The 25,419-nt window shown below is 47.7% G+C and overlaps 1 protein-coding gene across 6 annotated transcripts in view; it reads left to right on the top strand.

The window, feature by feature from the left end:
* RNFT2 (ring finger protein, transmembrane 2) overlaps window positions 1–13,950 on the top strand; it is a 122,672-nt gene extending 108,722 nt beyond the window's left edge. For 3 of the 6 annotated variants that reach the window (XM_058424773.1, XM_058424774.1, XM_058424775.1), the window contains one exon: window positions 5,782–6,302. In XM_058424773.1, the coding sequence (XP_058280756.1) occupies window positions 5,782–5,931 (150 nt within the window). In that variant the 3' untranslated portion in view covers window positions 5,932–6,302. Of the gene's footprint in view, window positions 1–1,998; window positions 2,386–5,781; window positions 6,303–11,254; window positions 11,303–12,521 lie in introns of those variants that run through there. The other 3 variants (XM_032168579.3, XM_058424777.1, XM_032168581.2) reach the window with 3 other exon arrangements.
* Window positions 13,951–25,419: the final 11,469 nt, after the last annotated feature.

Below are 25,419 nucleotides of genomic sequence, written 5' to 3'. Positions count from 1 at the left end.
CAATCAAGACTCATGTGCTGCATTTGGTTGTCATAGCTAAGTACTTTTAACATGTTAATTAATCTTCCAATGAGGGGGTTCTATCCCCATTTTACAGATGGGGGAACTGAGGCACAGAGAGGTTGCATTACTTGTCCAAGTTATACAACCAGAGAATGGTGGAACTCATTGGTCTTTCCAATCTCCCTGCCTTTCTCTCTCTTTTTTTTTTTTTTTTTTTTTTTTTTTTTGAGGCAGAGTTTTGCCCTCATTGCCCAGGCTGGAACACAATGGCACAATCTCAGCTCACCGCAACCTCTGCCTCCCGGGTTCAAGTGATTCTGCTGCCTCAGCTTCCTGAGTAGCTGGGATTACAGGCATGTACCACCACGCCCAGCTAATTTTGTATTTTTAGTAGAGACGGGGTTTCTCCATGTTGATCAGGCTGGTCTCAAACTCCTGACCTCAGGTGATCTACCCACCTCAGCCTCCCAAACTGCTGGGATTACAGGTGTGAGCCACGGCTCCTGGCCCTCTCTCTTTTTAAAAAAAATTTAATTTAATTTTAAGTTCCAGGATGCATGTGCAGTATGTACAGGTTTGTTACATAGCTAAACATGTGCCATGGTGGTTTGCTGAACCTATCAACCCATCACCTAGGTATTAAGCCCCACATGCATTAGCTATTTATCCTGATGTTCTCCCTCCCGCAACAGGCCCCAGTATGTGTTGTTCCCCTCCCTGTATCCATGTGTTCTCATTGTTCAGCTCTGACTTATGAGTGAGAACATGTGGTGTTTGGTTTTCTGTTCCTGTGTTAGTTTGCTGAGGATAATGGCTTCCAGCTCCGTCCATGTCCCTGCAAAGGACATGATCTCATTCCTTTTTAGGGCTGCATAGTATTCCATGGTGTATATGTACCACATTTTCTCTATCCAGTCTATCATTGATGAGCATTTGGGTTGTTACCATGTCTTTGCTATTGTGAATAGTGCTGCAGTGAACATATGCATGCATGTATCTGTTTATTGCAGCACTATTACCTGCCTTTCCTCTTGACCCTTGTGTTCTATTCTCAACCTAGAAGGCGGAGGGATCGCTTTAAACTGCAAATCATATCAGGTCACTCCTCTGCTCCAAGCCCTGCCATGGCCCCTTACTTCTCTCAGAATAAGAGCCAAAGACCTCACAATGACCCACAAGGACCTACACCATCTGTGCCCCTCACCCTCTATCACTTCTGTGACCTCATCTCCCTCTCCCATCCACCCCCAAAACCCCAGCCCAGCTATCCTCTCCTTCCTGTTCCTCCTGCACATCAAACACAGTCCAGCCTCAGGGCCTTTGCACATGCTGTTGCTGCTAGAAGCACTTTTCCCCAAGATCTCATCAGGGCTCACTCCTCACTGTCCTGCAAGTTTTACCCAAATGTCAGTATCTCCTTAAAGTTGTCCTTAACGTCCCAACCCGCCCAAGCCCTTCCTATTCCTTCTCCCTCCTGCTTTTTTTTTTTATTTTTTGTTTTTTGTTTTTAGACGGAGTCTTGCTCTGTCACCTAGGCTGGAGTGCAGTGGCACAAACTCAGCTCACTGCAACCTCTGCCTCCGGGTTCAAACGATTCTCTTGCCTCAGCTTCCCGAGTAGCTGGGACTACAGGCGCCCACCACCGTGCCTGGCTAATTTTTGTATTTTTTAGTAGAGACGGGTTTTCACCATGTTGGCCAGGATGGTCTCGAACTCCTGCCTCAGGTGCGGATCAGGTGATCCGCCCGCCTCGGCCTCCCAAAGTGCTGGGATTACAGTCGTGAGCCACCACACCCATCCCCTCCCCTGCTGTTTCGTCTTGGTGCTTCCTACTGATAACTCAGTATTTTAGAGTCGCATCGTCTCCCCAATGCGAGTGCAGGCGCCCCGAAGGCAGGGCTTGTCTGTCTAGTCCGCCGCCGCTTCTCCTCCTCCCAAGAACGAGGCGGATGCCCAGTAAAGAGTCCTGGTGCCTGCTGATTGCTGTCCCCGCAGCACGTGTTCTGTGAGGAGTGCCTCTGCCTGTGGCTGGACCGCGAGCGCACCTGCCCGCTCTGCCGCTCCGTCGCCGTGGACACTCTGCGTTGCTGGAAGGACGGCGCCACGTCCGCACACTTCCAGGTGTACTAGGACCAACACTGAGGACACCCAGAAGGACGCCAAGGGTCAGCATGCCCGGACCCAGCCCTGTGGGGGCTTCCTGAGAAACAGGCCTCAAGCACTTACATCCTGCCTCTTGCCATCCACCACCTCTGACCCCAAAGTCCCACCCCTGTCTTGTCCTTCTGACCTTCATCTTCCTCTCTCGTTCTGTGGTGTAGTGCGTGCCTCCTTCCCCTGCAAAAGGGGACGTCTTCCTAACTCAGACTTGATGCCCTTCTAGATGCGTCTTCCTTCTTTACTCCAAGTCAAGGACCTGGCAATACATGAAGTTCCCACTTGTTGGTTATTTTCTCTTTTCTTTTCTTCTCTTTTCTTTTCTTTCTCTCTCTCTTTCCCTCCTTCCCTCCTTCCTTCCTTCCTTCTTTTTTTTTTTTTTTTTTACAGGGTCTCGCTCTATCACTCAGGCTGGAGTGCAGTGGCACAATCTCGGCTCGCTGCAACCTCCACCTCCTAAGTTCAAGCGATTCTCCTGCCTCAGCCTCCCAAGTAGCTGGGATTACAGGCACCCACCAACACACTTGGCTAATTTTTGTATTTTTTAGTAGAGACAGGGTTTTGCCATGTTGGCCAGGCTGGTCTCCAACTCCTGACCTCAAATGATCAGCTCGCCTCAGCCTCACGAAGTGCTGGGATTACAGGCATGAGCCACCATGCCCAGCCTCATCTTTTTTTTTTTTTTTTGAGACAGGGTCTGGGTCTTCACTCAGGCTGGAGTGCAGCTGGCACAATCACAGCTCACTGCAACCTTTAACTCCTGGGCCCAAGCCGTCCTCCCGCCCCAGCCTTCCAAGTAGCTGGGACTACAGGTGTGTGCCACCAGGCCTGGCTAATTTTTTTTTTTTTAATTTTTAGTAGAGGCGAGGACTCATTATGTTGTCCAGGGTGTTCTTAAACTCCTGGGCTCAAGCAGTCCTCCTGTCCTGGCCTCGTGATGTGCTGAGTGCTGGAATTACAGGTATGAGCCACTGTGCCCAGCCCACCTGCTGGTTATTTTAACTTAGTACCTAGTACCTAGTACTTGATGGCACAGGCTGGGGAGAAGCCTAGAGATCACTGCCTCCCAGATAGCCCAGGCCTGCAGATTAGAATCCCTGTGAGCCCTGTGAGGTATTTTCTTTCCTTTCCTTTTCTTTTCTTTTTTTTTTTTTTTTTTTTGTTGTTGTTGTTGTTGTTGTTGTTGTGAGACAGAGTCTTGCTCTGTTGCCCAGGCTGGAGCGCAATGGCACCATCTTGGCTCACTGCAACCTCCGCCTCCTGGGTTCAAGTGATTCTCCTGCCTCCACCTCCCGAGTAGCTGGGACAACAGGTGCGTGCCACCATGCCCAGCTAATTTTTTTGTATTTTTAGTAGAGACGGGGTTTCACCACGTTGACCAGGCTGGCCTCAAACTCCTGACCTCAAGTGATCCACCTTGCCTCAGCCTCCCAGAGTGCTGGGATTACAGGCATGAGCTACCACACCCAGCCCAAAGTATTTTCAAAATACAGTTGTTGGGCCCCACCATATACCTGTAGTGACTTAAGGTCCCAAATACCTCGTGCATGGCAGGCACAGCATCCAGCATCCTGCTTGGATTACATGCTGTCATCCTCACAACAGCCCTGTGATGGGGGAGGTACTGTTGGGTCCCCTGTTTTATAGATGAGGAAACTTGGGCACAGAGCTTGTTGTAGTAACTTTCCCAGGGTCACCCAGCCAGCATGGGTGGGCCGAGTTTCCAACAGAGGCCTGGTGCAGTTTCAGAACCCACATCTAAAACAAAAAATTAGAGATGAGGTCTCTAATAAAAATCCAGGTTGTCCAGGCTAGATTCAAACTCCTGGGCTCAAGTGATCCTCCCTCCTCAGCCTCCCAAGTAGCTGCAACTACAGGCACACTCCGCTATCCCCAGCAGAGCCCGCACTCTTAACCTCCGCACTGATCTGCCCCTCAGACGTTCCAGGCATGGGGCCCAGCAGACATGGTCTTCTAAAAGCACACGAGAGACCGGGTGCGGTGGCCCGTGCCTGTAGTGCCAACACTTTGGGAGGCTGAAGCAGGCGGGTCACCTGAGGTCAACAGTTCAAGACTAGCCTGGCCAACATGGCAAAACCCCCTCTTTACTAAAAAATACAAAAATGAGCTGGGCGTGGTGGCGGGTGCCTGTAATCCCAGCTACTCAGAAGGCTGAGGCAGGGAGAATTGCTTGAACCCGGGAGGCGAAAGTTGCAGTGAGCCGAGATTGCACCACAGCACTCCAACCTGGGTGACAGAGTAAGCGAGACTCTGTCTCAAAAAAAAAAAAAAAGAAGAAGAAAGAAAGAAAGGTCAGCCTTGGCCCAGATGTGGTTACCCCTTGGTCTCCTGTCTTTATGTCTTTCTCCTCTTTCTATTCTGTCATCTCCCTCACTTAAGTCTCAGGCCTGTCAGCGGCTCCTGTGGACATTGCCATCCCCTCTGGTAGCCTTCAGAGCAAACAGGACAACCCATGTTATGGATGTTTCCACCAACCAAGGTAGTGGCCTGGAGCACCGTAACCATCTGTGCTTCTGTGATCTCTATGACAGAGCCACTTCTTCACCTCTGAAATGTTCCCTGCTCTGAAATCTGGCATGAGATGGCACAGGTGACCACGCAGAAGCCACCGGAATCTTGCCTGCCCTATTCCTCTCCCAAGTCTGTTCTCTTATTGTCAACCTCAGCACAACAGGCTGGCGCCAATGGCACTACAGAGAAAGCAATCTGTGTGGCTAGTGGGCAGATTACCATGCAAGCCCCAGGAGAAATGGAGGAGCTTTGCAGCCACCTCGCTGTCAGCCAGTATTAACATGTCCACTTCCCCCCTACCCGCCCCCGCTGTAGATTCAAGACATTTGCCCCTGTGTGCCACCAAGCCAGGAGTTTCCCCTTGGCTTGGCATCCCTGGCTCTCTCCTGGTACCCAGCAAGACGTCTGTTCCAGGGCAGTGTAGCATCTTTCAAGCTCTGTTACTATGGCGATGGCCATGATGTTACAATCCCACTTGCCTGAATAATCAAGTGGGAAGGGGAAGCAGAGGGAAATGGAGCCACGTGAATGCAGCTGCTCTGTTCTCCCTACCCTGAAGAAGAACCAAAGGGAAGCAACAGGAACTTCTGCAACTTGTTTTTATCGGAAAGATCATCCTGCCTGCAGATGCTGTCGAAGGGGCACAAGAAATTGGAGCTGGAGAAGATTGATGAAAGTGCAGGTGTGTAAGGAAATAGAACAGTCTGCTGGGAGTCAGACCTGGAATTCTGATTCCAAACTCTTTATTACTTTGCGAAGTCACTCGGCCTCCCTGTAGCCATCTCCAGGGTGACGGAACCCAGTGTATTACCTGCTGGAACCAAGGAAACTAACAATGTAGGTTACTAGTGAATACCCCAGTGGTTTCTCCAATTATGCCCATGCCACCAAAACAATAAAATAAAATTCTCTAACACTGCAAAGAGTGAGCCATGCCTGTTAACATTGTAAAGAATGTAACATGTGGGGGACACACAGGGGCAGGTGGGATGGTTTAGTTTAGGATTTTATTAGTGCATGCCCTACCCTCTGGGGGAACGTCCCATCTGAGGTTTTCTTCTGGGTGGGGGGATTTAACTTCTGTCCTAGGGAAAACAGTGTCTGGTGAGGAGTGTTTCCAACACAGGCTGCATGAATTCCCCAATACCAATGCGAAAGCAGCCAGGAGTCCCCGTTGGAAAAGAACAATGCCACTCTCTTTTATGTATCTTCATTCTGCAACTCATTTGTTGTAAGTAGGGTTAATCGAGTATCAGGTTCACAGTATCCTGCCTTTAATATTTTATGATTCACTGACTGAAGTTCCATGAAGTCCTTAGAAATGGTCCTCTTCATGTAAAATATCTTGAGAATAATAAATGTGAGGGAATAAGAAAGGCAAGCTTTGGACCCAGATATGATAGGTGCGTCAGCTTCGGAAGAAAAGAATGATGTGCAGAGTGGTAGGAAGACATCCGGGCTGCTGAGACTCGGGATTAGAAGAAAGAGAGGTCAATAAAGTGGGTCCTGGAATCTTTTAGGACTTCTGCTGTGGGACAAACAGCTGCCTTTGGTGTTTTTAATGTCTCCCAAAGTACCCTTCAGCCAATAAATACCATCTGTTGGTGCAACTTGTGTTTGTGGTCTTGATTTTCCTTTCACCTCTTGAAGCCAAATGCAACTGTTTTAGATCAAAGGAGAAGAAGCCCTTCGCGGAGTGGGTGGTTGTCTTATGTTGGTTTCCCCTAAAGCAGATCCTGTTCAGGTGCATGTGATTTATTACAGAAGTGCTCCCACGAGAAACCAGTAAGGGAATCATGAGTGAAATAGAACAGGGAAGGGAAAGAAGCCAAGCTCTGGCGAACTCTCAGTCTTAGCCGGATCCCCTAGGGAGCTCAGGAGCGTAAGTTTCATCTTAGAGTTTGTCCCATCCCACAAAATACACACCAACTGATTCTTGGCACTGGGCTGATGGGGGGACTTCCTGCACTTCAGACTCTCCCCTAAGAAGCTCCAAGGGGAAGCCTCTGAAGTCCCCAGATACCAGCAAAGCACACGAAACTGCAGGATAGGAATCTGGCAAAAGGGATCAGAAAGGGCCTCTGTGGGGCACTTACAGTGCCCACTACAGGGGCTAACTGGAGGTTGTGCAGACCAAAAATGTATAGGCTGATTCAAGAAGGGTTTTCCAGGGTGCCAGATTATGATAGATATTTAAATGTAGATTAATAGCACAAGGTGACAGTACATGCCTCTCAGGGCAACATTATGACACTAGCCATGAAAACATCGTCAGGCCAAACTTTTGGATTGCCATCAAGGCTGGGCGTGGTGGCTCACTCCTGTAATTGCAGCATTTTGGAAGGCCAAAGTGGGAGGATCGCTTGAGCCCAGGAATTTGAGGCCAGCCTGGGCAATATAGCGAGACCCCCATCTCTACAAAAAGTTAAAAAATTAGCCAGGCATGGTGATATGCGCCTGTGGTCCCAGCTACTCCAAGGTGGGAGGATCGCTTGAGCCCAGGAGGTGGAGGCTGCAGTGAGCCGTGATCGCACCACTGCACTCCAGCCTGGGCGACAGAGCTAGATCCTGTCTCAAAAAAGACAAGAAAAGAAAACCAATTCAAATATGGCTTAAGTGAAAGAAAGACTTTATTTGGTTTACATAACTGTGTGGGCTTCAGGTACAGCTGGATTCAGAGACTCCCAGTGTTGATATAGAATTGTGTCTCTCGGTCAGGCGCAGTGGCTCACGCCTGTAATCCCGGCACTTTGGGAGGCTGAGGCAGGCAGATCACTTGAGGTCAGGAGTTGGAGACCAGCCTGACCCCCTCTCTACTAAAAATACAAAAAAAAAAAAAAAAAAAATCTAGCCAGGCGTGGTGGCCCACACCTGTAATCCCAGCTACTCGGGAGGCTGAAGCACAGGAATCGCTTAAACCTGGGAGGCAGAGGTTGCAGTGAGCCGAGATAGCGCCACTGCATTCTAGCCTGGGTGACAGAGTGAGACCCTATCTCTGGAAAAAAAAAAAAAAAAAAGAATTGTGTCTCGGCCAGCCTTCAATTCTGTTTTCCTCTGAGACAGTTTGATTTTCAGGCAGCTGGACCCATGTGGTGGTAAGACGGCCTGCAGCAGTTCTGCGCTTACGTTCTAGCAGCTTAACAACCCCTGCATCCCGGAAGCTCCACCAAAAGTCCTAAGACTGACTCTTATTTGTTTGTCCCAAACCAATTACTTTAGCCAGTGAGATGTGGAGCACTGGCCAGGCCTGGGTCAGCTGTTGAGCTCTTGAGGTAGTGAGAGGATGGAGTCAGCCCCTCTAAGTCACATAGACTGAAAGTGGAGCAGGGGTGGGTGTTCAAAGGAAAAGAGAAGGTCTGGTATCTAAAAAAACAACCTGGGCCAGGTGCGGTGGCTCACGCCTGTAATCCCAGCACTTTGGGAGGCCGAGGCAGGTGGATCACCTGAGATTCAGGAGTTCGAGACCAGCCTGGCCAACATGGTGAAACCCTGTCTCTACTAAAAATACAAAAATTAGCCGGGCATGGTGACACATGCTTGTAATCACAGCTACTCGGGAGGCTGAGGCAGGAGGACAGCTTGAACCCAGGAAGCAGAGGTTGCAGTGAACCAATATTGCGCCACTGCACTCCAACCTGGGCAACAAGAGCGAAACTCCGTCTCCAAAAAAAAAGGTATGTGTACGCAACCTCCCATTCTCAGGATGAGACTAGAACCTGAGTTGTCCGCAGTTGGAGACATTAATCTGTGGGCTCATTGGCTTGTCCACAGGATACCATGCATAAATTATGGTTGTGTGCACCCACCTTGAACTGTTGGGCAAGTTTCCCAAACCTGTGGCCCAACCCAAGGGCATTCTTTAGGCCAGTACTTCCCTTCAAGGGTTGGGGCGGTGGGGGCGGTAGATCTTAGGAATTAGAGGAGGGAAGGAAGTGTCTGGCCTTCTGCCCCAGGGAACACTGGGGCAGGCAGGAGCCAAGGGCAGGGATCCTGTCCCTGTTATGCGGCCGGGTACTCCCAGAGTCTATGAGGGCCAGCCTTCCAAAAGGAAATGAAAACACAAATGTCTTTGGCTAGAAGTGCACAATCAATTTTTTAATAAAGTCATTACAAATATGTACAAAGCGTCTCCAAGGTATGAAATTCCTCTTACAAAAGAGCACAACGACGTCAGAACCAACAACGTCAGAACCCAGAACGGAACGTCCCCAAGCTTATTGCCTCTCTGGCTAGGCCAGAGGCCTCACTAAGGTTCTCCAGATACCCTCCCAGCCGTCCCTGCCACGCGCACAGGCTCCTTGGCGCTTATAGTGCAAAAGACCTTCGGGAGAAGGAACTCGGGAGTTCAGGTTAGAGAAGAGGGTAGGAAGGAGGTAAGAAAAGCTTCCCGTGTCCTAGGAAATAAGTCATACAGGCCCTATTTGCAAATTCCATGCACCTTCCCTGGGGTCTTATAGAAACCAGGAACACAGGGTTAGGGCATGAGTATATAAAATCCACAACGAAACCAACCAGCCTGTCCTTGAGTGTCCCCAAAGGTGACACTTTTTCCAGTAGACCTGTCAGGCCCCCAGCTCCCAGCGAAGCCATGTGCTGGCACTGGCCCTGGAACTAGCAGTGCTGTGGGACGACCTCATGAAGGGACCCAGTGGAGCAAAGCAGTCAGCTCATGAGCGTGGGGGTCCCATGGACTCGAGTCCAAATCTTGGCTCAGGCACTTCGCTGGTGGTGTGGCCTTCAGCTAAGTTGCTTAACCTCTCTGAGCCTCGGCTTCCTCCACTGTAAAATGGGAATGCTAACAGTACTATCTGCTAAAGTGGGCAGGAGGCATCGCGGAGGGAGGACAGGTAAAGCGCTTCGCCCAGTGCTTGGGAGTGGCGAGCATGCCATAAAAGGTAGCTTTGATTATTGTGTAAAGCAGCAAGGACCAGTCTGTTCATGCCGGAAATGAGTCGTGATTGCAGGCTTTTTAACTGCCTTTACCACATAGCAGGGCTCTCAACAGATACTATATAACAATCTGCCAGCAAAGCTTGGGGTCACAGTGGTGACCTGACAAATCTGTTAAACATCGTGAACCAGACTGGAAAGGAACATTTCACATCATCTGCTTCCAAGCAGGACTGCCCCTCCACCATCCACAAGTCAAGTCTCTTCTGAGATGGAATTCTACAACTGGCACATTGTAGATGCTCAATAAATATATGCTAAATGAATGAATGAAAATTTAAAAAATAAACTTTCAGCTTAAGCTTTAAAATGACACTTTGACATCAATCTCCTCCCCTCATGGAACTTCCAGTCAGCTCCATGGGACTAAGAAGAGTGTCTAGCCCCTCCCCCAAACCCTTAACCAACTTCTGACCTTCAGAAAATAAATGGGTATTGACACAGAAGAGCAAAATCTGTGTTCTGGTCAATGCAACTTGTAATATCAGGTGGACACTCAAAAAGTCCACAATGGTGAGCCAGTGTCCCTAAAAGATACTTGTGTAGGAGGTGGGTGGGTGAGGACTCCTCTAATGCCCCAGGGAGGGAGAGTGATATTTTATCACTGTCAGAAACATAATAATAGGAGAACATGAGATCAGCTACATACATTGTGAGAACCAGTCACGGTTTCATTTTTCTGTGACAGTATTGGTTAAATCACCCTTTCCTCTCACCATCAAAACAGAAAAGAATCAAAATAAGAAGTGGAGGCTGAGCTCGGTGGCTCACGCCTGTAATCCCAGCACTTTGGGAGGCCAAGGCGGGTGGATCACTTGAGGCCAGGAGCTCAAAACCACTCTGGCCAACATGGTAAAACCCCGTCTCTACTAAAAATACAAAAATTAGCCGAGTGTGGTGGCAGGTGCCTGTAATCCCAGCTACTCAGGAGGCTGAGGCAGGAGAATCGCTTGAACCTGGGAGGTGGAGGTTGCAGTGAGCTGAGCTTGCACCACTGCACTCCAGCCTGGGTGACAGAGTGAGACTCTGTCTCAAAATAAAAAAAAGAAGAAGAAGTGGAAAAGAAGTCCCCAGTATCCAAATGAAGGTGGCTAAAAAAATAAATAAATAAAAACAAACAAACAAAAAACAGGAACTGGGCTCTAAGAGATGCGCACGGCCTAGGACCATGGACAGCAGCCAGTGGGGCTAATGGGCTCCCCAGAGAAACTTCCTACTCAAGCTACACCAATAACAAAGAGAATAGGAAACAGGCCCCCAAATTTGAAGAGATTCTATTTGTGGGGGATCAGGTGGGGGTGAGAAGCTTCCAGAAAGGACTGGATCTCATTCGGAGTGTTGAAGTCCTGGGGACTCCAGTCCCAGGGGTTCCTGGCTCCCCACTCTCTGAGAGCAAGCAGCACCATCAGAACTGAAGAGGCTAAAGTCTCTTCATCTCATTATGCAGCAAGCTACCTAAACGATGATCTCAGAGGCCTCCCTCTGCTTGTACGGTCTCACACACACACACACACACACACACACACACTGCTGTCTGCTGAAACCCGATATGAGGTCTTTTTTAAAATTTATTTCAAAGCCTCCCTCCCTTTCTCTCTCTCTCTCTTCACAGACGCTCTGCAGTGAAGCTAATCAAAATCAATGACTCCTTGGCAGCCAGAGAAAAGTTGGGGGGGGGGGGGTTGGAGGAGAGGGAGGGATGTTGCCAGCACTTTGCACACTGTGGAAATATTTTTTAAAAAACAAGAACCACCCCACTATCTCATGCAATCCAAGTAATACAACAGGAGAGATGGTGGAGACAATATATACATATATATCATGCTTCCATTTCCTAATACAAATGTCCATCAAGAAGTCAAATCTCATATAAAAACAAGCATTAAAAACAACCCCTTGTCAAAAATCGGGGCAGTCGAGAAGTGCACTCCAATGAATGATGTGCAAGAAAAGGCCAGGATTCGATAAATACGTGGTCTCTAATAAAACAGGAGAATATCTACAAGGGACTTGGCTGGGAAGCTCTATCAGGAGGTCGTGGGTGCCCCAGTTCTCTCAGCAAAGTGGCTTCATTGAAATCAAAATCACCCAAAATGCCAACCCCAGCGTTTGGAGTTTGGATTCTCCAGGGGAAACATCAAAAGCCAGTAGGCAAGTCGGGGTTGAAAAAGGGATCCTCTCACCTTTCATCTTCTCCCGTGTCTATAGCTGGTCAGCATGCCCCCACTATGATCTTGAAGGTACAGCCTTAAAGAAGCAGAGAACTGTGATTGGATACAACTGTGTAGTAATGGACGCCCCTCCCCAGAAAATGGGGTGAGCTGGAAAGACCCTGGTCTGTGGCTAAGAAAGTGATTAAATAGAAGCAGAGACTGTATTTCACATTATTCTAATGAATTTGCCTTCTCTAAGTTCGTGGCTTTGTGGAAATATTACTCGCTGCTCTCTGCAGTCCCCAGCTAAGCGAGGGTCCCCTGCAAACATCAGCTAGGGGGAGGGCACGAGTAATGAGGAGAAACACGTTCTTCCAAAATAAGCATTCTTTTTTTTTTTTTTTTGCTTTGCTGAGTTCAAAGCTGCGGGTTGGGGGAGTCTTCCCTTGCATTCAGCAGCCCTGGGGTTGCATCTCTCTTTAAAGGGCTATTTAGGAAAACACAAGGAACGGATTTTAAAAAGAAGACAGAAAGAAATCCAGCTCCCAGCTTGCAGCAGCACTGAGAGGTTGTACATTCTAAAGGACCTGGTCATTTACAGCAAAGCCTATGGGGGGATAATTCCCATTTCAGCCGCATCCACCTTAACAAACGTGGATCCCACTGCTGGCATCTTAGAACTGGAGCGGTGTCTGCTAACCAGCCTGCTGGACCCTCTGTCTATAGGTACCGGGTGGTGACCTGCAAATCCAGCCTTGGAGAATGACCATCCGAATCTGCAGCCTGACGCCTCACCACTTCGGCTTTGAAAATGGCAGTGTGTGGTATCCTGCACAGAGGAAGAATACCTGCTTATGTTGGATTTTTCGAAAATGAAAGCAAAAAATAATCACTGCTCCCTGAAGAGTCTTTGCAGCCAAGTCTCCGTCCAGCACACATCTTTTTTTAGCCCTTCTAGAAACTTCTAAAAATAGTAGCTTATCCTTGGGGAGAAAAAAATCAGACCTCTGTCAATCAGTGAGATGCTGGTGCATTTCATTTAAATGGCCTGCTCCCTCCCCCAACATCCCCTGGTTATAAATCATCTTTGACCAGAATCTAGCCATTTCTTGGCTCTTTAATCCATAAAACCTAAACCCTGAAATCCCCTTGGGGAGTGGAGGAGGCTGTGGGCTGAACTCCGAGGACACTTTTGTGGGGGTGGGGGAAGATAGCAACCAAGTCATGCATGAGGTCAGCTTTCTGCCTCATAACCGGCAAGCCTATCAATGCCATCCTCCCTCCTTGACCCCAAGGTTTGCTCCAAACCACCTCTGGATATTCGTCCCCACGTAGAAAAAGAGAAGAGACTCTCAAGTGGCACTTTTGCAACTTGTCCCTTAAAAAAAAAAAAAAAATCTGAAACAGCAAAATAGAAATCTCTCTTGTCCCCTGGCCTTTCAAGTCTGTCAACAGAATACCACAGCAGCACCAGCAGGAACGCACTTAGCACCAGCAAAATTTTAAGTGAAGCACCAGAGACACAAAAACCCCATTTCTCCTGACGTGACAGTGGGATCTAGCGATCGACCTAGGTAAGTATAGAGGGAGAGGCTAGGACGAGTCAAGAAATGGAGGCATCCCAGACTGCCCCTACACAATTGGCCCCAAGTCCTCACTTTTTTTTTTTTCTATCATGCCTTTTGCACTGTTACCTCTTATTCCACCAGCATCTATCCCCAGGCAGTTGGCCGATGCTGGGGCTAATTCCCACCAGTCTTTGCAAATAGTTTCTAAGTGCACAGCAGGCATCTCTCTTCTGGCGCCCCAGACATTACAGAATATCAAAGTTCACATCGCAAGGTGCAGAAAAGGAAGGCAACCACGTCCTCAACAAGGCATGCACTGATACGTAATATTCATATTTTCTTTTTTTTATATATATAGAGCTGTATGTAAATAGCATTGGGGTGTCTGTTTCTGCAGCTGGATTTCCAAAGGGCTTCCCCAGTCCCATTCTGTGTTTCTACGATCGCTCCAGGCGCTGTCTTTACTCTCCACTTCCTTCTCGAAGTGCCAACCGTGGCCTTTCAAGCTCTGGGCTCCCCCTCTGGAAAACGGGAACCAGCTTTCGCCAAGGACACAGGGTTTTCACCAACCTGCAGAAATAAAGATTGGTATTTTGGTCAGTGCAGACAGCTGCTGGGGGTGACGTCAGTGCAGTGGGCCTCTGCACGCTCAGCCCCGGATGTCGGGAAGGGGAGGGGGGAGGGGAGAGCTACTGGATGCAAAGCTCTGGTTTTGGAGGAAAGATGCCTCAAAAGCTAGTCTTGGCACTCTTCCCCTTACCAGAATCTCTGTCTATGTAGCAGCCTTCCCCAAATAGACATTTGTGCGTGCACACACACTCCCCTCTCTGCTTTTAGACCTAGGTATTTACATAGGCATCTTCAGAGATTTTTTTAAAAAGAAGAATCTAGAGACACATGAACTTTTTGCTTCTCCAAATTCAGAACAGGACCTTCCTCGATTCATTTCATAGACCCAGATTCAAGACAGAGTTGTAGGGCAGTCTCTGTTCTCTTTTGTTTGTTTGTTCATTCACTCATCCATTGACTTATTCCCAAGTATGCCAAGTGCCATACTAGGGGCTACAGGTTCAATGACATAATTCTTGCCCTTGAGGGGCTCAGAACCAACGGGGAGATGGGAAGAAATGGTTAATGGCAGTCCCATGTAAAGAGCATATGCAATCTGGGGAAACGTGATCTATGGGAGCCCAGGGGAGGCAGCTCGTAAGGGAGACAAAGCAGACTCCTCAGAGAGAGTGGCAGGCCCCTGCTGACTATTGAAGAGTGCCAGGAAACTAACCAGGATAAGAAAATGAGGCATCCTAGGCAGGGCAGAAAAAACAGCCCATACCCAGGAGCACCCACCACAGAATGCACAAAATGTGTGCACAAATGCTCATGGCAGAATTATCCATAATAGCAAAATATGGAAGCAACCCAAATGTCCATCAACTGATGAATAAACAAAATGTGGTCTCTCTATACAATGGACTATTAGTCAGCCATCGAAAAGGAATGAAGTATTGATACGTGAGGATGGATGAACCTTGAAGGCATCATGCTAAGTCAAAGAAGCCAGACACAAAAGGACACATTTTGTGTGATTCCATTTATATGAAATGTCCACAATAGGCAGATCTTCTGAGACAGAAAGGAGAATGGTGGTTGCCTAGGGCTGGGGCAGATAGGAGGAATTGGGGGGTGACGCTCATGGGCATGGGGTTTCTTTCAGGGAAATGAAAATATTCCAAAGTTGACTGTGAAGATGGCTGCAAAATTCTATATATACTCCTCATCATTGACTTGTACACCTTAAAAAGGTAGGGTTTTTTGTTTGTTTGTTTGTTTTTGAGACAAGGTCTCGTTCTGTTGCCCAGGCTGGAGTGCAGTGGTACGATCTCAGCTCACTGCAACCTCTGCCTCCTGGGTTCAAGCGACTCTCCTGTCTCAGCCTCCCAAGTAGCTGAGACTACAGGTGCATGCCATCACGCCCGGCTAATTTTTGTATTTTTAGTAGAGATTGAGTTTTGCCACGTTGGCCAGACTGGTCTTGAACTCCTGACTTCAAGTGATCCACCCACCTCAGCCTCCCAAAGTACTGTGATTACAGGCATGAGCCACCGTGCCCAGACTTAAAAGGACAGATTTCGTGGCTATAAGTTAGCGGGGGAGTTAAGAACATATCACCCATTATTCTGAAGCAGGTGGCATAAGAACGAACATGTGGGTAATACACACCAAGTGATATAGGAGAGAAAGTGGAAGGGAGATCACTTTATGGCTTCTGGGTTTGAAAAAGTCTGAGATGTTGACTTGTATGAACTGTACCAGCTGGTACCCTTGACTTCTGGCTTCCTTCTGGGTTTGGCCAACAGGAGGCACTAATGGGAAAGTAAGATCAGGTGTTTGTTCCCCAGCTCCCCTCCCACTGATCAGAGGTTGGCCACAGCCGCTGTCTGGACTCTGGTACAGTGACACCCTCCTGGGGACTCCAGGTCCCATTCCTTACCCTGGCACCTTCAGGCCAGGGTGGGAATAGCTCCCCTCTATGGCCAAGCCTGGGGTACTGCATTCGCTCTCGCTGGTTCCCCAAACCCTGCCCACGCCTTTGCTGTTGAAGCTTTCCTAAATTCTCCTCTGATTACTGAGTTTGGAAACACTTTCTGCCTCTTACTCGGGCCCTAATGGATACATCTGACTGCATGAAAGATATGAGTCATAAACACATGGACCCCATAGTCTATGTCAGCTGACAGTCACAAGGATCCAAATCAGTGACTTCAAACCTTTTGCTTTTTTTTTTTTTTTTTTTAAAGAAACTGGGTCTCACTCTGCCACCCAGGCAGGAGTGCAGTGGTGCCATCATAGCTCACTGCACCCTCGACCTTCTGAGCTCAAGCGATCCTCCCACCTCAGCCTCTAGCTGGGACTATAGGCATGCACCACCACATCTGGCTAATTTATTATTTTTATTTTTTCTTTTAGAGACAGGGTCTTTCTATGTTGCCTAGGCTGGTCTCAAACTCCTGGCCTCAATCAATCCTCCCACACTGGCCTCCCAAAGTGCTAGGATTACAGGTGTGAGCCACCACGCCAGGCCAATTCCCCTTCTATCTCACGAGGGCACAAACACAGGAGGAACTCTGCATTGTTATGTAGCCACCATATATTTTCATGGAATATGGAATTAGTCATCGATCAACTCAATTGATAAATACATTCTAAATTTAGTTTATGAAACCAGCTTTTGTAACCCCTAAACATCTCTGTTGGTGTCTAGCCATAAACCTACAGAATGAAAGTCAGTGTAACCCTGCAGCATTAGCCTAAAATAATTATGCTGCCTTAAGCACAGGTAGGATGGAAGGAGAGACAGGAACACTCATTAAGTAACTACTATGCTATTGAGTGCGTGAACGTCGTGCTAAGCATGGTATCTGCACCAGATAAGGCCAGGTGCCTGCTTTAAATTTGCCTCCAGGCTTACTGGAAGGATATGCCATGCCAGAGGCCAGTACTGTAAATGACCACTATCTGGAGGTGAACCAATAGCCTAGAACTCAGAATGGGGTTACAATCACCAGGGAAGCTTCGGAGCGGACCTGGGATTTGATCAGGGACACACACATATCTTTTCCATATTTGGAAAAAGGAAGCGTGGCTTAGGTGGCGGAAGGGGCTAAACAAGACCAAGGACAGTGATAAGCATGGCGCAAACAGGGACGCATGATGAGCAGGGAACTGTATCAGAAAGTTGTAGGAATTGAGGCCAGGTGCTATGGCTCACGCCTGTAATCCCAGCACTTCCGGAGGCTGAGGAGAGAGGATTGCATAAGCCCAGGAGTTTGAGGCTGCCGTGGGTTATATTTTATATATATAGGGTTTCTTTTCTTTTTTTCTTTTTTTTTTCCAAGCAGCAAGTAGTAATCGTGCAATTTAAAACTATTTTTAAAACATCAAGTCCATCAACCCCTGTGAGCCACTGCCCCACCCTTGGGATGTGTTCCCTTAAACTTGGCTCATAAAGAATTTTCTCAGATGCTAACTCACAGCCAAAACTCGTGGCTGAAGTGATTCATGAAATACCTTTGAAAAAATGTCTCTGTTTCCATTTTTCATCCACCATGTGAGGGGGGAGGTGGGCAGAGAGGGAGAACTTGAACCTGCAAGGTCCTGCCTCCCTGGGCTGCAGTGATGTGCTGCTTTGGGTACGGAAGGTGAAAGCTGAAAACCATGAACCCCACTGCAGCATTAGATGGGGCAAGAGGCTTATGCCCTTTTTCTGATGTCAGCAAAGAATTAGGACTCTTGGATTCCCTCCTAAGAGGCCCCAATTTTTAATTTAAAAAAATACCTTGGCCGGGTGTGGTGGCTCTTGCCTGTAATTCCAGCACTTTGGGAGGCCAAGGAGGCCAGAAGTTCAAGACCAGCCTGGGCAACATGGCAAAACCTCATCTCTACTAAACATACAAAAATTAGCCAGGTGTGGTGGTGCACACCTGTAATCCCAGCTACTAAGGAGGCTGAGGCACTAGAATCTCTAGAAACCGGGAAGTGGAGGTTGCAGTGAGCTGAGATCATGCCTCTGCACTCCATCCTGGGCAACAGAGCTAGATCCTGTCTCAATAAGTAAATAAATAAAATTTAAAAAATACCTTTTTTGCCCTTGCTATTTGCACAAGTGGTAAGTTACAAATTCAAACAGTGGAGAAGAATATAAAAATAAAAGGAAAGCCCCTTCAACCCAACCCTTAAGCCCCACTCCCTTTCTCAGAGGCAGCCGGTATTACCAGCTGGTTGTGTAGCCTCCCAGAGTATTTTCTGGGCATTTGTAGATGCCATGTCTCTTTTTTGTTCTTTCCCTACCATTATGTTCCCAGAACCCAGCACAATGCCCAGCGTATACTAGGTGCTCAATTCATTATCTATTGAGTGAGAATAAATAAGTAACAAATGAATAAAGATGACAGGCTGGGTGTGGTGGCTCAAGCCTGTAATCCTAGCACTTTGGGTGGCTGAGGCAGGTGGATCACTTGAGGTCAGGAGTTTGAGACCATCCTGGCCAACATGGTGAAACCCCATCTCTACTAAAAATACAACAATTAGCCAGGAGCAGTGGCGCACACCTGTAATCCCAGCTAGTCAGGAGGCTGAGACAGGAGAATCACTTAAACCCGGGAGGCAGAGGTTGCAGTGAACTGAGGTGGCAAAACTGCACTCCAGCCTGGGAGAGAGATCAAGACTCCAACCCCCAAAAAAATAAAAATAAAAAAAGCAGTTTCTCGGATCTTCCGCCTTTGGTTTCAGCAGGTTGATTTTGACCAAGGAGTTTTAATGGTACCAATCATCCTAGTCCCTAAGACTTGAAGGAAGGGCTGGGCATGGTGGCATGTGTCCCTAATCCCTGCTACTCACATGGCTGAGGCAGGAGGATTGCCTGAGCCCAGGAGTTCAAGACCAGCCTGGGCAATATAGCAAGACCCTGTCTCAAAAAAAAAGAAGACTTGGAGGAGAAGCTCTCCATGCAGAATCCTCTTGAAAAGAAGATTGCTCTGGTCCATGTTATCCCTTAAATCTCCATCTGTATAGTTCATGTCGGCCAGGTAGGAAGCTGGGTGAACAGGAGACTGTGGAAAGGAAGCTGAAAAGACAGCTAGGTTGTGATGTGTGAGGAAGGAAGAGGCCATTTGGCAGCCTCTGGAAGAAGTATTTGCTCTCCTGGGCCCAGCCCTCTTCTGTCAGTGAACAGTTATCAATGCTATCGGCTACTAGATAGTGATTACCTAAAGTCTATGAAGAGAGACCTGAGCTCCTACCCACTAGGAACTTATGGCAGGTGGGCCTTGGAAGCCCAACTCACTTGACTTTCAGAAGGGTAAGCAGTGAGAGTTGGGAAGTAGCTCAGCTCAGCACAGAATCAACACCAAAACAAACAAACAAAAAATACAGAGCCTTCTTAAAGCAAACTGTGGCCGATAAGACAATGTTGCCCATGTCCCATGTCCCACATGTTATACTATGCACATTCTTTGACCTAACAATTTCACTTTCAGGAACTTCACTTTTTGTTTGCAAAGGTGTCCAAATATGAATGTCCCCTGCCGCGCGCGGTGGCTCACACCTGTAATCCCAGCACTTTGGGAGGCCAAACTGGGAGGATCACTTGAGCCCAGGAGTTCCAGACCAGCCTGGGCCACATAATGAGACTCCATCTGCACACACACAAATTTTTTTTTTGAGATGGAGTTTCACAATTATTGCCCAGGCTGGAGTGCAATGGTGCAATCTTGGCTCACTGCAACCTCCGCCTCCCTGGTTCAAGCTATTCTTCTGCCTCAGTCAATTACAGGCATGCATCACCACGCCCCCACTAACTTTTTGTATTTTTAGTAGAGATGGGGTTTCACCATGTTGGCCAGGCTGGTCTCGAACTCCTGACCTCAGGTAATCCACCCACCTTGGCCTCCCAAAGTGCTAGGATTACAGGCATGAGCCACTGCACCTAGCCACAAAAAAGTTTAATTAGCCAAGTGTGCACGTCTGTAGTCCCAGCTACTCAGGAGGCTGAGGTAGGAAGATCACATAAGCTCAGGAGTTTGAAGTTACAGTGGTTTATGATCATGCCACTGCATGTCAGCCTGGGTGACACAGAAAGACCCTGTTTCTAAAACAACAAAAAAAGTTCCTAACAACCTTGTTTACCCTACCAGAAAACAGGAAACAATGCAAATGTTCCCAAGGAAGTGACCATATAAGGAAATCCTGGTTCATCCAAGCAACAGAACATCATGCAGCCATTAAAAAGGATGAGGAAAACCTTTGCGTGTTGACATGAGAAGATCTCAACCACCTATTTTTAGTGAGGAAAAAGCAGGTTACAAAACAGCATGAACAGTATGAGCTCATGTATTTAAAATAGGATGCGCGTGTGGGTGTCTATGCATCAAGGGAAGAGCATAGGGGGCTCCCTGAAATCAGGGGTCATGAACTGAAATGCACTGGAGCCAGTAAAGGTACCCAGGAGGGGCTGGGGACATTGGAGTGTTTTTATGCTTTCTAAAGGGGTTTCTGACATTCATCTCCAGCCTGTTTCTGCCACATGGGAATACACGTGTTAGAATACATTGTTAGATCTTTTCATTTTTCAAGAAAAATTGGAAATATAGGCTTCTACCTGAAAATGACTGATTTTTTTTTTTGATGGGGTCTCAGTTTGTTGCCCAGGCTGGTCTCAAACTGCTGGGCTCAAGTGATCCTCTTGCCCCAGCTTCCTGAGTAATGGGTACTACACGTACATGCCACCAAGCCTGGCTAAAATGCCTGACTTTTAAGTGTTGGGGGAAAACCACACAGGTCAAACAGAACTCAACCGCAAGCCAAATTCAGCTAGGAGACCACCCATTTTCACCCTGCCTGAGATACTCAGACACTCCTACCATCCCCTGGCATTTAAGCTCGCCTCATCTTAACCCTCAGCAGCTATCTCTGGGCCCCAGGTTCTCCATCTGTACAATGACGGAGATGGGTTAGATGTCTCTAATGTCCTGGCTGGCTCTGGCTATGTTTCCAGAACACAGACCCTTTTGGCTCACAGATCTTTTGAGAATTGCATCCAAACTATGTTTTCTGTCCCAAGTAGGGGAAAGTAGAAGAGGAGGATGAAATCAGCCAGTTATTAGCTTGATTACTGGGTGTTCACAAATTTCCTGAGGCCTCCCCTACATTCATTCATTCATACATTCATTCATTTACCAGTTAGTGAATGTCACCATGCCCGGGTGCTGGGATACAGTAATGGGCAAAATAGGCATGGCGGTTTGCAACTTTCTGGGACCTGAAGGCCAGTGTTGCCTGGGCTGGGAAGCCCTGATCTAGTTGTTCTCCCAGCCCTGTCAGAGTGGCCTAAGTAGGCCCTTGGTGAGTCCCAGACTGGGGAAGGCAGGATTAAAGCAGATAGCAACTGCCTTAAGCAAAAGGCTCAGAAAGTTCTGAGACCTCCCACCCATACCACAAAGATGGGCCCATGGACTAAACTTCTTTTTCTTTCTTTTTTTTTAAAGACAGGGTTTTTAAAAACAGCCTGTTGTCCAGGCTGCAGTACAGTGGCACAATCATAGCTCACTGCAGACTTGACCTCCTGGGCTCAAGCGATCTCCCACCTCAGCCTCCCGAGTAAATGGGACCACAGGTGTGTGCCACAATGCCTGGCTAATTTTTGTATTTTTTTTTTTAAATAGAGGTGGGATTTTGCCATGTTGGCCAGGCTGGTCTTGAACTCCTGACCTCAAGTGCTCTACCCACCTCGGTCCCCCAAAGTGCTGGGATTACAGGTGTGAGCCACCACACCCAGCCTGTGGACTCAATTTTACACCAAATAAGAACAACACATATCATAGGCTGTCATTCACCATTTTCTGAACACCAGTGACACGCCTTGTACTGCACTGGAGTAGATTATAGCATGCCTCCTTCATGCTAGGAGCTCATTACGGAGATAAAAGAGAATTGGTTCTCCCAGCCACTCACATGTAGAGGGGTCTGAATCTGTGCCAGCTGCTTTATACATAGTGCTCCTCCAGTGCAGATGCTATTATTCTTCCCAGTTTACAGATGAGGAAACCAGGGCTCAGAAGGTAATGGGATCAGCCTAAGGTCACAGAACCGGCAAATGGGAGATGGAGAAAGTGATGTGAAAGTCGGCATGACTCCACAATTCATGTCCCTTTCCATGAAGCTTCCCTCCCTCAGCATAAAGTATTGGTGAGAAAGATAAAGTTACCAGAGTTAAATTTTCTGAATCAAGCTTTAGGCTTTTTGGTCTGCCAACAGTCTCAGATATTCTAAGTCTGAGCTATCTTTGAAAAATGGTACCTTGGCTGGGCGTGGTGGCTCACACCTGTAATCCCAGCACTCTGGGAGGCCAAGGCAGGCATATCTGGATCACTTGAGGTCAGGAGTTAGAGCACCAAACTGGCCAACATGGTGAAACCCCTTCTCTACTAAAAATACAAAAATTAGCTGGGCGTGGTGGCAGGCACCTTGTAATCCCAGCTACTAGGGAGGCTGAGGCAGAAGAATCACTTGAACCCGGGAGGCAGGGGTTGCAGTGAGCCAAGATCGTGCCACTGCGCTCCAGCCTGGGCAACAGAGCGAGACTCCATCTAAAAAACACACACACACACACACACAAAAACCAGAAAATGGTACCTCTTCTTGAATCCATTCCAGTAACTCAGACACATCCCCACTCCTGGAAGACCTCCCTTTCCACCCATGCAAGCCACTTTGTCTTAGTTTCTCCAGCATCAGTGTGTTAGCATTTTACAGGATTTATTAAGTACCATGTGCTAGTTCCAAGAATATTAGATGAACATGATTCCTGCCCCCAGGATGATAGGTACAGCCAGGCAGACAGAGAAGCTTTCCAGATTAGTGACATTACTGAGACTTGGAACCTTTCCCTGAAGTGGAGACAGGCACGCTAGGCATCATCCACACTCCCACACTGGCTAGAGGTGTGGCTCATGAAGAACAGTCCACAGCAAGGCAACAGGGATTCAGCTGAGACCGGTCACAGCCAGCTCAAAAGCCAACAGACACCTGACATATAAAGGCCAGTGACATGGGCTGGGCGCAGTGGCTCACACTTGGAATCTCAGCACTTTGGAATGCCAAGGCAGAAAGACTGCTTGAGCCCAGGAGTTCCAGGCCAGACTGGGCAACATAGCGAGACCTCATCTCTAAAAAAAAGTAAAAAATTAGTGGCACACCCCAGTAGCCTCAGCTACTGGAGAGGCAAAGGTGGGAGGATCACTTGAGTACAGGTCGAGGCTTCAGTGAGCCCTGATTGTGCCACTGCACCCCAGCCCGGGCAAGAGAGAGACCCTGTCTCAAATAAATAAATAAAGGCAATGACATGAATGAGACATGGGAGCCAATGGCAGTGTTTCCAGATCTTGACATGATTTTATGCTCTAGACAGCCTTTATAATACAAGAATGCTAACTATGTTTTTTGTTTGTTTGTATTTGAGACAGTCTCGCTCTGTCGCTCAAGCTGGAGTGCAATAGCATGATCTCGGCTCACTGCAACCTCTGCCTCCTGGGTTCAAGCAATTCTCATGCCTCAGCCTCCCAAGTAGCTGGGATTACAGGCATGTGCCACCACGCCTGGCTAATTTTTGTTTTTGTTTTGCTTTGTTTTGTTTTGTTTTAGTAGAAGCGAGGTTTCACCATGTTGGCCAGGCTGGTCTTAAACTCCTGATCTCAGGAGCTCTACCCACCTTGGCCCCCTAAAGTGCTGAGATTACAGGTGTGAGCCACCACACCCAGTCAAAAGAATACTAAATACGTTTTGATATCAAAGTTCCATTTGAGAGCATTAGAAATATATTTTTCTTAGACGGAGTTTCTCTCTATCACCCAGGCTGAAGTTCAGTGGCACAATCTCGGCTCACTGCAACCTCCACCTCCCAGATTCAAGCAATTCTCTTGCCTCAGCCTCCCGAATAACTGGGACTATAGGCATGTGCCACCACACCAGGCTAATTTGTTTCTATTTTTAGTAGAGATGGGTTTCACCATGTTAGTCAGGCTGGTCTTGAACTCCTGACCTCAAATGATCCACCCACCTCGGCCTCCCAAAGTGCTGGGATTATAGGCATGAGCCACCGTGCCCAGCCAAAAAAAAAAAATTTTATTATCATTATTATTATTATTATTATTATTATTATTATTTTGAGACAGGGTCTTGCTCTGTCACCCAGGTTGGAGTACGGTGGCGTGATCACAGCTCGCTGCAGCCTCAACCTCCCTGGGCTCAAGAGATCCTCCCATCTCAGCCTCCCGAGTAGCAGGACTACAGATGCAAGCCACCATGCTTGGCTGATTTTTCTTTTTTCTTTTTTTAGTAAAGATTGAGTCTCACTTTGTTGCCCAGGCTAGTATCGAACTCCTGGCTTCAAGTAATCCCCCCCACCTGTGAGCATTAAAAAAATTTGTTTTGATTAGTTCTTTTTTTTTTCTTTGAGATGGGGGTCTCACTCTGTTGATTGCCCAGGTTGGAGTACAGTGGTGTAATTGTAGCTCACTGCAGCTTCGAACTCCTGGGCTCATGTGACTTCACAATGATGGATGGGGAATGTAAATGATGGACTAAGCAAATAAAGCAATACTAACCAACTTCTAAGTGTGGTGGCTCATGCCTGTAATCTCAGCACTTTGGGAGGCCAAGGCAGGTGGATCACAAGGTCAGGAGTTCGAGACCAGGATGGCCAATGTAGTGAAACTCCATCTCTACTAAAATACAAAAATTAAGCCAGGTGTGGTGGCAGGCACCTGTAATCCCAGCTACTCGGGAAGCTGAGGCAGGAGAATCTCTTGAACCCGGGAGGTGGAGGTTGCAGTGAGATTGCGCCATTGCACTCCAGCCCAGGTGACAATGTGAGACTCCGTCTCAAAACAAACAAACAAACAAAAAAGAAGTGTCTCATAGAAAAATATTAAAAGGTTGAACAAATGCCTGTGATATATGGAAAAGGTCAGGTTACAGATAATATATTTATAGTGATTCCAAGTCTTAAAGTACCTATCCAGCCAGGCATGGTGGTGCACACCTATAATCCCAACACTTTGGAAAACCGAGGCAGGAGGTCTTGAGCTCAGGAGTTCAAGACCAGCCTGGGCAACATAGCAAAACCCTGTCTCTACAAAAAATACAAAAATTAGCCAGGTGTGGTAGCGTGCACCTGTAGTCTCAGCTACTCAGAAGGCTGAGGTGGGAGAGTCACTTGAGCCCAGGAGGTTGAGACTGCAGTGAGCTATGATCCTGCTACTGCACTCCAGCCTGGGTGACAGAGTAAGACCCTGTCTCAAAAAAACAGAGAGAGAGACAGAGACAGAGACAGAGAGAGACAGGAAGAAGGAAGGGAGGAAGGAAGGAAGGAAGGAAGGAAGGAAGGAAGGAAGGAAGGAAGGGAGGGAAAGAAAGAGAGAAAGAGAAAGAAAGGAAGAAAGAAAGAAGGAAAGAGAAATGTCAGAAAGAAAGAAAGAAAATCACCTCACTAAAGGGTTAAA

The sequence above is a fragment of the Hylobates moloch genome, unplaced genomic scaffold (assembly GCF_009828535.3).
Source record: "Hylobates moloch isolate HMO894 unplaced genomic scaffold, HMol_V3 SCAFFOLD_12, whole genome shotgun sequence".
Taxonomy (NCBI): Eukaryota; Metazoa; Chordata; class Mammalia; order Primates; family Hylobatidae; genus Hylobates; species Hylobates moloch.
The sequence above is the reverse complement of the archived record's forward strand: the minus strand, read 5'-3'. Positions and strand labels throughout refer to the sequence as shown.